The sequence below is a fragment of the Dreissena polymorpha genome, chromosome 1 (genome assembly GCF_020536995.1).
Source record: "Dreissena polymorpha isolate Duluth1 chromosome 1, UMN_Dpol_1.0, whole genome shotgun sequence".
Taxonomy (NCBI): Eukaryota; Metazoa; Mollusca; class Bivalvia; order Myida; family Dreissenidae; genus Dreissena; species Dreissena polymorpha.
Genome location: NC_068355.1, coordinates 63,087,699 through 63,103,030, shown reverse-complemented (window position 1 = coordinate 63,103,030; position 15,332 = coordinate 63,087,699). Strand labels below are relative to the sequence as shown.

Here is a 15,332-nt window from a genome sequence, read left to right as displayed (position 1 = left end):
CGGCTAGAAACGAATTAATACACTTTATTTAGTCCGCTGGCTGATTTGAGCATACCACCAGAACATTGGAAACATTAACGCGTCTTTGTAACACTGTTTTACTGCGTGTTCAGCATGAAACAATTTTATCTCTAATGAAAAGGCTTGATAGATAGAACAGTTTCACACTTAACACTCGACATCAATACAGTTTGTGAGTGCACCTTTTATTTAATGATTTTCAATGATTCTCAAACATATGAATAACCAAGTCATGTTTTTTTTTGTTGAAAAAATAAAATTGTTGCTGAGGGTGACTTTATGGGTGACTTTATGCTGATTTTGAGGGTGACTAGAATCAGCTTGAAGTCACCCTAGGTGACAAGTATCAGCTTCTAGTCACCCCCGGGATTTGTTGGAGTATCCGTACATATTTTAAATATTTATACGCGCGTTCTTCGAACAAACCTGTTTAAGTGGTTTGTCGGGCATTGCTATTTGATTTGATTATTAACAGTATCGACAATCATTGCGGTCATACTTAATACATTAGTCAATATGGTGGAATAATTCTTGTTAAATTAATTAAAAATAATATTTATCATGGTATTGTTGAAAACACATTAAGAATCTATTATTGACATACTATAATTATATCGCTGGATATCTTCATTAAACATCTTTCTGGTCTAAAGAAAATTCCAGTTCACTTAGTTCACGCTATAGCATCTTTATTATATAACGATTACTTTACTCCGGTCAGAACATAAGGTAGTCGTGAAGACGCAGCGATGACCTGTATATAAACTCTGACATTCACACACACTGGCCGTGAACTGACCCTATACCTCGCGGGTTGAAATGCAATGCATTAAAGTGAGGCCTTGCTTCCACTGCTCTTTATACTTTTATATGTTAACATGTTGACAGGAATATATATTGGAAGTTAGTACTAAATATGAGAACATAGCCTTTAAGTACAAAAGTTCTCCCGTGGGAAATCCTCAGAAAATAAAAGGTGCACGCACAAACTGTATTGATGTCGAGATTGAGTGTGAAACTGTTCTATCTATTAAGGTAGCGCACCTCTAATGATTTCCCGCGATTTATTTTACGATCATTGCCGATCTTCAATGATTGGTTATTTCCGAGAGATGCATTTTATTTTGTTCAAACTTCGAATTTTGATATGTGTTTACCTAATTCATTTAGAATACATTTTTTTCACTATAAATATTGACTTTGATCCAATTATCATCTGAAAAAAACGATTTCGCGATTTCTTCAAAGATCTACGAGCCTTTTTACCTGTTTACTTATGGATATCTAATTTAAGGATGCACTGATGTGCAGGTGTCGTGGCAGAGTGGTTAAGGCGATGGACTAGAAATCTTTTGAGATCTTCCCGCCCAGGTTCGAATCCTGCCGACATCGCATACTTTTTGCGACGCGTTTATTTCTTTACTTACGTAATTTGATTTAATATAGCATATAAGCTATGTTTATTGTTAAATATGTTGAAAATTGTATGCACATCCTTCAATTTTTAAAATTAAAACAACGTTATGGCTAAATTGGGTAACTTACTGCTGAAAATACGAATGATGCATATTGCATTTTTATTTTTATTTCAAAAAGTAAACGGTAAATCTGTCTATTTATTGGTATTTTTGCTGTATATAGTGTTTCTATAAAAAACTAAGTTTAAAATATAACTTAAATGATACTATTTTGAATTTTATGACACTTTGTTTTTATCCGACCCAATTTTTACTTGGCTGAAATCACTTACATTTCATGGCGCTATTCCGTAGATAAAAATTTGTAAAAAATAAATGTGTGTAAAAGAATACTGATTTCATCTTGTTTAAACTTTAAACACCTTTACTGCATCTGTACACACCAACTGCATGCCCATATTTGGAAATTTGAATGAATTATGGAACTTTTATATATCCCAGGGGTGAAAATAAACTGGACGAAAGCCGAGCGTGAGGGTGGTTTTTGAAAAAATCGGTATATTTTTTTTAAAAAGCATGGAAAGCCTACCTACAAATTTGCATGTATTTCAGTGAAATGATGCTGACTAGGAAAATAATTAATTAAATTATATTTGGATATGTGCCCATTAGGGGTGCGCTACCTTAAGCCTTTTCATTAGAGATAAAGTTGTTTCATGCTGAACACGCAGTAAAACGGTGTTACAAAGACGCGGACATGTTTCCAATGTTCTGGTCGTATGCTCAAATCAGCCTATTGGATAAATGAAGTGTATTCATTCTGACCTAGCCGCGGGAAATTTTATTTGAATTTTATTGGATATTTACAAAGGTCAGGTAAGGTGAAAAGCTGGCGTATACAGCTACGCCGAAAAATGGACAATCCTGTTTTCACTGTGATCATTTCACATGGTTAGGGACCAGACAATATGTACTTAATAATGGAAATAACATTGTATCAGAATTATTTCTGTGTTAGTTTTAATATTGGAAATGTGTCACCATTGAAACCATCGGGTGTTTATTGGTCAGCAGGTCACACCTAAGGAGGTGACCTTTCTTCAAGTGTCTTCAAATCAAAACGGTGGCTAGTTAATTGTCTTAAAAGCCCCACAAAATCTGCCACGAGTGTCAAAAAAAAAAGGTATAAATCATAAGCGGATTGAGATTCAGGCTGATGCAAAATTCATGCCAGTGGGAGCCCTCTATGCAGATGGAGTAAATCAGCTGTAAGTTGATGAATAAGTCAGTCAATTTAAATGCTATTTTACAATTGTCAAGAGTTTTTGTAGCGTGAATTCAAATAAACAAGTGAAGACTTCATAAAATTTAATAAAGTTGTTTGGTCGCAGATGGTTGGTTTCTCAACAAGTATTGTTGGGTGTAAAAAATTAAATAGAGGTTCAATTGAAATTTAAATTTCAGGTCTTGATTTCGTGTTTTTTTGTCCTCATTAGATTTACTTTCCTCATTAGTCTACAATTTTATCTTCAAATGAGGTATTATACTTGCCATGTTCACAGAGTCAATATTGGCTAATTGTTGTTTACTTTGAACAATGTTTATGGCATGCATGTCATAATTTCCTACATGGTGGAATGTACATGGGAAAATCCTCAAGTTTATTGTACTTAAAATATTATGTATTAATTTACTTGGGATAGAATTTGTATATTTATACTGTTTTTCATGATTTCTATGTTGTTGCAAACCCATTTATGTAAAAGTCTATTTAATATGATTATATCGTTTTCAGTTTATTATTATTAATTTTACAGCTTACACTGTATAATTTTAATTTATTAAAATCCTGCACATTTTTTGAGAGTATTCTACAGTTATCACACGTACTGTCTTTCTGTCCGTCTACAATTTTATTTTTCTTTCACCTCCTCAAAAGCTTTGCATGGCACAAGACCTCAACCGTGTACCTTATAATTAGGGGGTAATTGCCCATAAGTTATTTCTAATTTTTCTTGGGTCTCTTTCTGTTGTCTGACTATAGGAGCATTTGAAATACTTTAATACCATTTAAGTCTTAGACTCCTTATATTGAGACCTGGCTCAAGTGTTTGCATAAGGGTAAGGCATGGTGTCAAGACAAAGTAATTAATATAAGTGATGTTCTGCATGCAAGAGTCAAGAATCAAATAAACTATTGTCATGAAACTGTATACTTAGACACCATTTATCAATAATTAACTTGTATTGTATAGTGGTGGGGTCACAATCAAGGTCAATTTTACTTAATATTAAAAAAACGTTTCAGCTCAATTATTAACAAACAAATCAGCTATTGAAATGATGTTTTATACAGAGATTTATCCAGTCATACTTTGGATTGCATATTAGGTTGGTGGGTTTCAAGGTCACCAAATCGTAAAACAGAACATGTTTTTAAAATGTTTCAGGACCCAATTTAGTCACTGCTAATTTAGCACTTAACATGTACAAATAGTTTTCAGCGAGAGAGCAGAGACAAAAATTCGACACTTCCCCCCCTCCCCCTTGGACAACATTCTCAAATTTACTATCAAAATTGTTTTTTAATGGCAACCTGAAATGCTATTACTTCATTCCTTTTCCCTCTAATAAACTTCTTGTTTTCTTTTTCTGATTATGTATAATATTATACTCTTCCTATGTTAAGTTGTGTTTGTTGTTGATGCTGCTATTGGAGCAGGGTGGGGGGGGGGGGACACAGATAAAAACTGTAAACTGTCCCAAATCTCAACTGTGATTAATTTAATTTTGTTCATGTTTACAATACACATTTCTTAATATATCTAGCAACCATTATATTTCATCTCCCAAAACACTAACTTATTACATTTAAACCACCCAATTTTAGATTTTAAAAACTTTTTGACCAGTAAATTTGTTGTATGCCAGAAAGAATAATTATTGTTATAACTTAAGTTTGAAATTTGTGTATGCAATCATATTCATGTTGTTGTTTTTAACCAGGTTTTTTGAAGGAAAAAACTGGTTATTAGATTGGCGAATGTGGGCGGGCGGGCTGGCTGGCGGGTGGACGGGCAGAACAAGCAGTGTCCGCTCTATAATTCAAATAGTTTTTATCCGATCTTCACCAAACTTGGTCAGAAGTTGTATCTTTGACAATATCTAGGTCAAATTCGAATATGGGTCATGCTGGGTCAAAAACTAGGTCACGGGGTCACTAAGTGCATTTCAATGATTTAGCATGGTGTCCGCTCTCTAATTGGAGTAGTTTTTGATCAGATCTTCACATAACTTGGTCAGAAGTTGTATCTAGACAATATCTAGGTCAAGTTCGAATATGGGTCATGCCGGGTCAAAAACTAAGTCACAGGGTCACTTAGTGCATATCAAGGATTTAGCATGGTGTCTGCTCTCTAATTGAAGTAGTTTTCATCCGATCTTCACCAAACTTGGTCAGAAAATGTATCTAGATAATATCTAGGTCAAGTTCAAATATGGGTCATGCTGGGTCAAAAACTAGGTCACAGGGTCACTTAGTGCATTTCAAGGATTAAGCAAGGTGTCCGCTCTCTTATTGAAGTAGTTTACATCCGATCTTCACCAAACTTGGTCAGAAGTTGTATCTAGACAACATCTAGGTCATGTTCGAATATGGATCATGCCGGGTCCAAAACTAGGTCACGGGGACACATTTCAAGGATTTAGCATGGTTTCCACTCTCTAATTGAAGTAATTTTCATCCGATCTTCACCAAACTTGGTCAGAAGTTGTATCTAGACAATATCTAGATCAAGTACAAATATGGGTCATGCCAGGTCAAAAACTATGTCACGGGGTCACTTAGTGCATTTCAAGGATTGAGCACGGTGTCCGCTCTCTAATTGAAGTAGTTTTCATCTGATCTTCACCAAACTTGGTGAGAAGTTGTATCTAGACGATATCTAGGTCAAGTTCAAATATGGGTCATGCTGGGTCAAAAACTAGGTCATAGAGTCACTTAGTGCATTTCAAGGATTAAGCATGGTGTCCGCTCTCTTATTGAAGTAGTTTTCATCCGATCTTCACCAAACTTGGTCAGAAGTTGTATCTAGACAACATCTAGGTCAAGTTCGAATATGGATCATGCCGGGTTCAAAACTAGGTCACGGGGTCACTTTGTGCATTTCAAGGATTTAGCATGCTGTCCGCTCTCTAATTGAAGTAATTTTCATCCGATCTTCACCAAACTTGTTTTTTTTTATCTAGACAATATCTAGGTCAAGTTCAAATATGAGTCATGCCATGTCAAAAACTATGTCACGGGGTCACTTAGTGCATTTCAAGGAATTAGCATGGTGTCTGTTCCCTAATTAAAGTAGTTTTCATCTGATCTTCACCAAATTTGGTCAGAAGTTGTGTCTAGATGATGTGTAGGTTATGTTCAAATATGGGTCATGGTAAAGTTATCAAGTTGTCCAAAACCTTCAAATGGGCGTATCTTGTGACAGTTTGGCACTCTTGTTTGTTAATGTATACATACACATTATTAACATTCAGCATATACATGCCTATAAACAGTTTTTATGGTATCCAGTTGATGAATTCTGTCATCTTTGTTTGTCCTTTGCTACCTTTTCAACCAATTCTTCAAGTTCGTAGAAAGCTTGGTAGTTGGTACATGCAGTATCATGGAGGAATCTTCTTACATCTTATAGTCCTTTTCTTGCTTTGCTGGCAGTTCCTGAGAGTCGTATAGGTGCATCAGAGTCTTCTTCTTGGGTGTCTTCATTGTTCATGTTGAATTCTAGTTTGTTACTTTTTAACCTGGTTTTCCGAAGGAAAAAAACTGGTTATTAGATTGGCGCATGTCGGCGGGCGGGCAGGTTGGCTGGCAGGCGGAACAAGCATGTCTGGGCAATAACTTTGTCATTCATTGTGAGATTTTAAAATCATTTGGCACATTTGTTCACCATCATTAGACGGTGTGTTGTGCGAAAGAATTACGTTGATATCTACAAGGTCAAGGTCACACTTTGAGTTCAAAGGTCAAAAATGGCCATAAATGAGCTTGTCTGGGCCATAACTATGTCATTCATTGTGAGATTTTAAAATCATTTGGCACATTTGTTCACCATCATTAGACGGTGTGTCGGGCGAAAGAATTAGGTCAATATCTCCAAGGTCAAGGTCATACTTTGAGTTCAAAGATAAAAAATGGCCATAAATGAGCTTGTCTGAGCCATAACTATGTCATTCATTGTGAGATTTTAAAATCATTTGGCACATTTGTTCACCATCATTGGACGGTGTGTCGCACACAAGAATTACGTCAATATCTCCAAGGTCAAGGTCGCCACAACTAAAAATAGATTTATTTTGAATCAAAGGGGGTTTATTATAAACAATCAGTTCAGTTGTCTCCCTTTATCAGACTTTTTTTTCAAATTGAAAACCTGGTCCCGTGTTCACAAAACAGTTTTTGCAATCGAAAATCGATTTTGCTTGTCATTGTAAATGGATTTCCATTGTAGTTGATAGGCAAAATGAAAATCGATGTCAATTAAAATAGATTTTCGATTGCAAAAATGCTTTGTGAACTCCAGGCCTGGTTTTGTGACAATTTTGTCCCTTGTTATATTAAGCCTTAATGCCCGTGATGGATTCTTTCCATTTGAAGTAAATGCATTCATATTAAATATGCATCCCAAAATTTTCTGTGATACATGGTTACCAGTAAGAAATGAAAAAGAACTCTTAGAGTACTTTAAAATGATTAGTTTTTACATTATTTTTAGTGTATTGAATTAAGGGTTTTCATAATAATAATGTTGTTAAATAACCTTGTAAGCAATAAGTATTTGTATGGTGGGAGGAGTTTAGATCAATATTAAAGTTAAATTAACTGAAAATGCTTTGCAGCGTAGAGAAAATTTAGATTTTTTGTTGATTAAAAGTGTTAATCATTCCAAGTGTGGCAGTCACATGGCTAAATGTGCTACTTTGCATAATACTCAAGACTCCACCTCTCATATGTTTCATATCAACACAATTAAGCCGATGGAGCAATGCGTAACTTTAACTTTTGAAATTTTGATTTCTAAAGTAAGTGTATGAAAGAAAATTCTCAAAGTTTCTAAGTTTTAATGTCTTAAGAGCATGGAATAACTAATTAGTTTTTCGGTATCAAAGCCATAAAAGACAGAAATATGCTTTATAATGTAGTTGAGATAATATGCTGCACACTTTTAATTGCACTTTCAATGTGGAGGATGCTTTCTCTGGAGTAAACAAAGTTATGTATAAATAAATAATGCATATGAACCACTGAATTAATCTGACAGCTTTATGAATTAAAATAGCATACAACTAATTTACATGTTGAACAAAATTTAACAAAATTTAAATGTTCAATAAATTCTTCTCAAACCATATAAAAAGTATTTTTTTTAATTAAAAAACCGTCAACCTTTACACAGTTTTCTAAGCCTCACAAGGCACAAAAGAGTGAAATGATAATATATTCCGTCTCCTAGAAGAAGGTAAATGCTTGTAATAATTTTTTTTTTCAGAATGCATTGTTATTTCATATCATTGTTTACAATTTCCGGCCTGTAGGATTACTTTGATGTTATACATAAAGAAGAGATGTCATTTGAAGAAATGAGAATAATTCTGTGTGATTTATTTTTGATTCGATTATAATATGAGAACAACACAGATCAGGCATTGTCAACCCATGGTATAGAGCCATTGCTTATTTTCAATGCATTAAACATTACTAATGGTGCATAATTATTCTTTGTTAAGCAGCTCAGGTGAAATACAGCTTTGTTTTCTTTGATCTGGAGTCAGAATATCTTATAAAATCAAAAGGTTTCCAGTGTAAAAAAGTTTTACTGAAATACGGAAAACATAAGGTAAGTAGTTAGAAACTAAATGTTTCAAGGTTATCATATCATGAACGAAATGTTGCAACTTCTGCTACTTCTACTACTACTAGTAGAAGCAGCAGCTAAAGTAGCAGTACAAACATAAGCAGCTAAAGTGGCAGTACAAACAGTAGCAGCAGAAGTAGCAGTACAAACATTAGCAGCTAAAGTGGCAGTACATACAGTAGCAGCTAAAGTGGCAGTACAAAAAGTAGCAACAGAAGTAGCAGTACAAACAGTAGCAGCTAAAGTGGCAGTACAAACAGTAGCAGCTAACGTAGCAGAACAGACAGTAGCAGCTAAAGTAGCGGTACAAACAGTAGCAGCTAAATTGGCAGTAAATACAGTAGCAGCTAAAGTAGCAGTACAAACAGAAGCAGCTTAAGTAGCAGTACAAACAGTAGCAGCCGAAGTAGCAGTACAAACAGTAGCAGAAGTAACAGTACAAACAATAGCAGCTTAAGTAGCAGTACAAACAGTAGCAGAAGAAGTAGCAGTACAAACAGTAGCAGCTAAAGTGTAGCAGTACAAATAGTAGCAACATAATTAGAAGTACAAACAGTAGCTGCAGAAGTAGCAGTTCAAACAGTAGCAGCAGAAGTGGCAGTACAAATAGTAGCAGAAGCAGCAGTACAAACAGTGGCATCTAAAGAAGCAGTACAAACAGTAGCAGCTAAAGTGGCAGTACAAACATCAGCAGCTAAAGTAGCAGTACAGACAGTAGCAGCTAGTGGCAGTACAGCAGCTAAAGTAGCAGTACAAACAGTAGCAGAAGTAGCAGTACACACAGTAGCAGTACAAACAGTGCCAGCAGAAGTGGCTCTACAAACAGTAGCAGCTGAAGTGTAGCAATACAAATAGTAACAACAGAATTAGAAGTACAAACAGTAGCAGCAGAAGTAGCAGTTTAAACAGTGTCAGCAGAAGTGGCAGTGCAAACAGTAGCAACAAAAGTAGCAGTACAAACAGCTACAGTAACATAATTAGCAGTACAAACAGTAGCAGCAGAAAAAGCAGTTTAAACAGTAGCAACAGAAGTAGCAGTACAGGCAGTAGCAGCAGAAGAAACAGTACAAACAATAGCATCGTAAGAAGCAGAAAAAGCAGTAGTGAAGGCTGCGCGAATAGCATAAGCTGCAACAGTAGCAGTAAAAGTAACGTTTTATTATGTTGATGTAGCAAGAGTGATATAGCATTTACTTCTTGCATTATGAAACATAGAGCAATGTCTTCCAAGCTGTTATGTGCTGACTCATGCTGCTTTTGTAATATATCAATGCTATGTTTTTTAATGTTTGTTTGTTGCCCATGGTTGGTCTTTCATCATTTGTTCTCTAATCCCTTTTTGATGAACAGAGTTGTAATGTCAGAGATTGCATGTACCAAACATTATGTTGTAATGTAACAAAACCACATGCGGTGCCTTCAATAATTGTATTTTAACAAAGCAGAAAACTGTAAAGCCAGTGGCAAATCTAATATTGCCACAATATGTTGTAATTGTATTTATTATTATTATCTGCAAAAAGGAAGAAAGTCACATAGCAGCACTAAGGCGACTTCATTAATTCTTAACAATACATTTATATGGAGCAGCCTTCAGTGAACAATAGGGGCATGTTTGTAAGAAAATGGAGCACAAAAGCACAAGATGCTGCACATAATTATGGGATATGAATCGCTATTGTATGTTATAGGCCGACAATAACGAGACGATGCCTTGTACACACGTTTCTGCTTCTTTCTGTCACCAAAGGGGCTTTCATTTTTATTCAGATATCTTGAAATGGAGTTACATTGTGCTTTGATTCATTCATTCTCAAGGAACAGCCACAGTATTTAAACGGTATGTTATATAGTTACTCACCCTAGATGACAATATTAATAATAATTAGCAATTTAAGAAAAAATAATAGTATGTTATATAGTTACTCACCCTAGATGACAATATTAATAATAATTAGCAATTTAAGAAAAAATAATAAAGTTCAAATGTAACAATGATATTATTCTTCGAAGTCTAAAGATTAATTAAATTTAAGATTGATTTAAATGAAGTACAACTTTATGGTCTACAGCGATACAGGTTTGTTAGGAAGTCACTTTCTTAATACTATTTCTCAAAACTGCTTATTAATAAATACTGGCAATATTTCTTGGCAAGGGTGAATAATACTAAGAATTTTATTGCAGAAGTCCAGCTTTTGCAAGTAGATTGATTATATTGCTTGCTAGTTGGCTTTACATTTTAGAATGTAAAAAGATCAATTATGTTACTTGTAATTGTAGAAGTAAGTTGTATTATTAAATGAACTATTTTGTAGTGGTAGTTGTTGCTGCTGTTGCTGTTCTGGTTGCTTGTGTTGTTGATGATAATGTTATTGCTGTTATTGATGGTTTTGCTGTTGGTCCCAGACACGTTTAATGACAGAATTTAAATATTAATAAGATAAACCAATCCTTTCAAATTGTTTATTTAAGAGGCAATCCATTTATAACTCATATTATTTCATGGGTGACTACATTTATGTCACTAGGCGTGCATCATTTACGCAACTTTTTGTTATTAACTGTAATGGCTTGTGATGTGGTGTCAACAATACGTCTCTGTTAACAATTTATTTTGATCTATTTACATGCATCTCAACTCCTTGTTGCATGGGATGATGTTTTTTTTTTTTTTTTTTTTTTAACGTCTTAATGCCGGGCTAAGCCTTTATTTGTCAGTCAGCATTCCGCTGAAACATGACTGGCATGTATGTGCCCCGACCCGGGATCGAACCCGGGACCTTTAGATTTCAACGCAAACGCCTTATCCACTGAGCTACGGAGGCACATGATGTGATGGATTGGATGGATTTATGGGATGATGGAAGGATGGATGGGTGGATGGATGAATAGATTGATGGACGGATGGGATGGTATGGCATGAATGCATTGATGGATGGATTGATTCATGGATGGACTGATGGATGTGATGCGACAGGAATCAGCTGGGATGGATGGTAGGATGGATGGTAGGATGGATGAAGGATGGATGAAGGATGGGACACGGGGACTAGATAGGATAACAGGATGGGGCGGGTTGATCGTATGGGATAGAATGTTTAGATAGGATGGTATGATGTGATGGAACAATGGGATGGGATGATTGGATGTGGTGGGGTGATTTGATGATGGGATGGGATGCTAGGTGTGCTTATAATCTGCATTTCCAAGGATGCCTGCATGGATTTGGACTATTCGGCATAAGATCAATCAGTAACAAGTCTAGTTGTACTCTTCATTTGCAATTGTCCTGGTATGTGGATTTGGTGCAGATAAATGAGTTGTGGGCCTTTGAAGAATTTGTCATTTGTGTCATCTAAGAATCATGTTCTATGCCTGATCTCTTTACCCAAACTGGCTGGATTGGGTTGCAGTTTCATGGATTTAATCATGTTTTGCAGTTTTGTAAGAAAGCCGTTATATGTAGTTTTATTGCAGAGATTTCGCCTTCTGAAATGTTTGACTCAAAAACCTTGTGGATGATTGTTTTCTTTGATAACCAGTCAGTCTCGCACACAACTGTACAGGATTAATCAGGACAAAGTAATTTGCATTAAATTTGACTGGTCATGGTAGATGGATTTTGGGTGTTGTTGTGAATTTAGTTGTTAAATGAGTTTTGTAAAGCAGTTATATCTGATTATTCATATAGGGTGGTCATGGTACAATAGCTTAGTTTTGTTGTTTTTATTGTGATATTTTTCAGTTTTTACCAAAAGCAATTTAAATTTGTATAAAGCTATCATATCTGTAAATGCATCGTGACTATGTCGAGTGGTAAGGCACACAAGGATACATTAGAAAGATAATGATAAATAACAATATTATATTTGTTGCAATTAATTTTGACATAAGCATTACCAGCAATCTAAATGAGCTGTCAACTTGAAACCAGATAGGTGGTTATATCTTATTGCGGGGTAAGTGCAGAGCACTGAAGAACCTAAAATAATATTGCCATTTGTATATTTATATATTGAAATTTTGCCCAGAGCATAAATAGAAATATATTTATATTATATATTTATATATACATATATTTCTATTAATGCTCTTGACAATATTTTAAGACAGAAATATACAGAAATATGTGTCAACTTAAAACTTTATTAATCTAGGTATATGAAATATAATGGCATGCAGTCAGCAACTAAACTTCAATAACAACTGTGTATTAGTGTATGTTGAGGTCTTTCAAGCATATTCCTTAAAGGGGCCTTTTCACAGATTTTGGCATTTTTTAACTTATTCATTGAAAGCTTTATATCGATAAATGTAAACATTGGATCGTAAAAGCTCCAGTAAAAAATCAAGAATAAAATTAAAAAAAGGAAAAGAACATTGCCCGGACCAGGTTTCGAACCAGTGACCCCTGGAGTCCTGCCAGAGTCCTAAAGTAAAAACGCTTTAGCCTACTGAGCTATTCCGCCAAGTACACATAATGGACGTATTTTATACTTTATATAAGCAATCTTCGTAGTTTCACAAAATTTAACGACAAAAACAGAACTCTCCAAATTATTCAATCGTTTCGCGTTGCAACGCTTTATAACTTTTAGGTTTTAAAATCGTCAAAAGATGCATATAATGGCTATATTAGACCATGGTAAATGTTCAGTATTACTGTTTCCTCACAAATATCATAACTAAAACGAAAATTTGCGAATCTGAAACAACTTTTTTCAATTTTGTCAATTTACCAAAGCGTGAAAAGATCCCTTTAATTGGTAATCAAATATAGACATGATTTATCAAGACCATACCAGTCATTATGTACCCAAAATATTTCTTTTAGGCTTATTTTTTTTTTTTTTTGGTAACATTTTAAAAAACACATGGGTTGGTTAGCAGGTATTCTTTCCCTTATATCCATCTACTAGCATCTAGATCTACATCTAAGATTAAAGGGATCTTTTCACGCTTTGGTAAATTGACAAAATTGAAAAAAGTTGTTTCAGATTCGCAAATTTTCGTTTTGGTTATGATATTTGTGAGGAAACAGTAATACTGAACATTTACCATGCTCTAATATAGCAATTATATATATGCATCTTTTGACGATTTTAAAACCTAAAAGTTATAAAGCGTTGCAACGCGAAACGATTGAATAATTTGGAGAGTTCTTTTTTTGTCGTTAAATTTTGTGAAACTACGAAGATTGCTTATATAAGGTATAAAATACGTTTAGTATGTGTTCTCGGCGGAATAGCTCAGTAGGTTAAAGCGTTTTTACTTCAGGACTCTGGCAGGACTCCAGGGGTCACTGGTTCGAAACCTGCTCCGGGCAAATTGTTCTTTTCCTTTTTTTAATTTTATTCTTGATTTTTTACTGGAGCTTTTACGATCCAATGTTTACATTTATCAATATAAAGCATTTAATGAATAAGTTAAAAAATGCCAAAATCTGTGAAAAGGCCCCTTTAAATCACTCCTTAATTTGGTCCTTAGAATACAATTACATGAGTAGGCGTCATAGACCTGGGCCTATAATCTGTCATGTATAGCAGGGTTTAGTATAAGGAGAACTTATACTGCCTTGCTTTAATATGAGCTAGTGATGAAGTAGAGTGTCTACCTGATTTGGAACTAGGAGGTCCTGGGTTTAATCCCCATTGTGGATGGGGATTTTTCTGGATAGCGAAGCAGTAGAGTGTCTACCTGATTTGGAACTGGGAGTACCTGGGTTCAATCCCAATTGTGGATGGGGATTTTTCTGGATAGCGATGGGGTATAGTGTCTACCTGATTTGCTACTATGAGGTCCTGGATTCAATCTCCATTGTGGGCGGGGATTTTTCTGGATAGCGAAGCGGTAGAGTGTCTACCTGATTTGGAACTAGGAGGTCCTGGGTTCAATCCCAATTGTAGGTGGGGATTTTTCTGGCTGGGTTACACATATAAAAGATGTAATGCCAAATTTGAGATACAACTGAATGTTATTATAATGGTTGGATATGACATCAAATCAAGGCATATTCATAAATTCACTTCATGACAACACATGCACATTGTTGAGTTGTAATTGCACATGGTTAAATTGTACAGCCTTTGTAATGAAATGTCCCAATTTTAATAAATAAAAATCTTGACTAATGATTAATTATGTACGGGCTATGCAAATACAACAATACCATACACAACTAAATTTATTGTTGTCAGCCTAAGTTAGAATGCAGGAATAGGGATTTTTCTTTAGGTCTCATTATATCATAGATTTTTCCATGCTTATGCTATAAAACTTGTACAAAAAAACTTGTAACAAAAAAAAATTATTATAAAAATTGATCAAATCTGGCAGTCGCTCTTTAGAATTGTAATTCAATATAACATCAGCTTGAAAACTAAATTATTTGAAAAGTTACAAAGATCTTTTATTTGCTAACATATAACAATACTACACAAACATATTTGAATATAAAAACCATGGCGTTACTGACATGGGGAAGTGTTAAGAGTTTTCTTACATTGTTATTATTAGACAATAGTTTATCAATATCTAACAAACACAATGTTGACATTGTTGAAGCGGTTGAGTATAAGAACTGAGGGATCTGCATTCTGTAGAAAATGCTTGTTGCATAACAATGACAAGTTCTTTTTTGTATATGAACAAATAGAAAGATGAATTATTCATGCCAGACAATGGTATTACAAGAATAAACTTGAGTTTCTTCACAATAGAAGCCACTTACTTTTGAAAATTATCATGCACAAGACTCTTGACAATCCTGAATTCGGATAAATACAATGAAAATTTGAAATGAAGATCTTTACATTCCCAAGGCTTGAAGTTAATTTTAAAGATTTTCAATTTTGTTTCAAAGGATAATGATTCAATAGAGAAAAAAGGACTCAATTTCAAAAATGGGTCCAAAGAATTAAATAAACAAAAGTAGAATTCAAACTGCACTTAACGGTTATCAATTAAATTATGC

The 15,332-nt window shown here is 34.6% G+C and overlaps 2 protein-coding genes across 5 annotated transcripts in view; one reads left to right on the top strand and one right to left on the bottom strand.

The window, feature by feature from the left end:
* The window catches only part of LOC127832026 (transcription factor Sox-13-like), a 169,559-nt gene that overhangs the window by 10,465 nt on the left and 143,762 nt on the right, over nt 1–15,332 (top strand). The window lies entirely within an intron of this gene.
* Nucleotides 8,704–9,436, bottom strand: LOC127877615 (uncharacterized). The gene is made up of 3 exons (XM_052423704.1): nt 9,344–9,436; nt 9,111–9,188; nt 8,704–8,862 (listed from the first exon to the last, which is right to left on the bottom strand). Exons 1-3 carry the CDS (start codon nt 9,434–9,436, stop codon nt 8,704–8,706), a joined length of 330 nt encoding a protein of 109 aa, XP_052279664.1.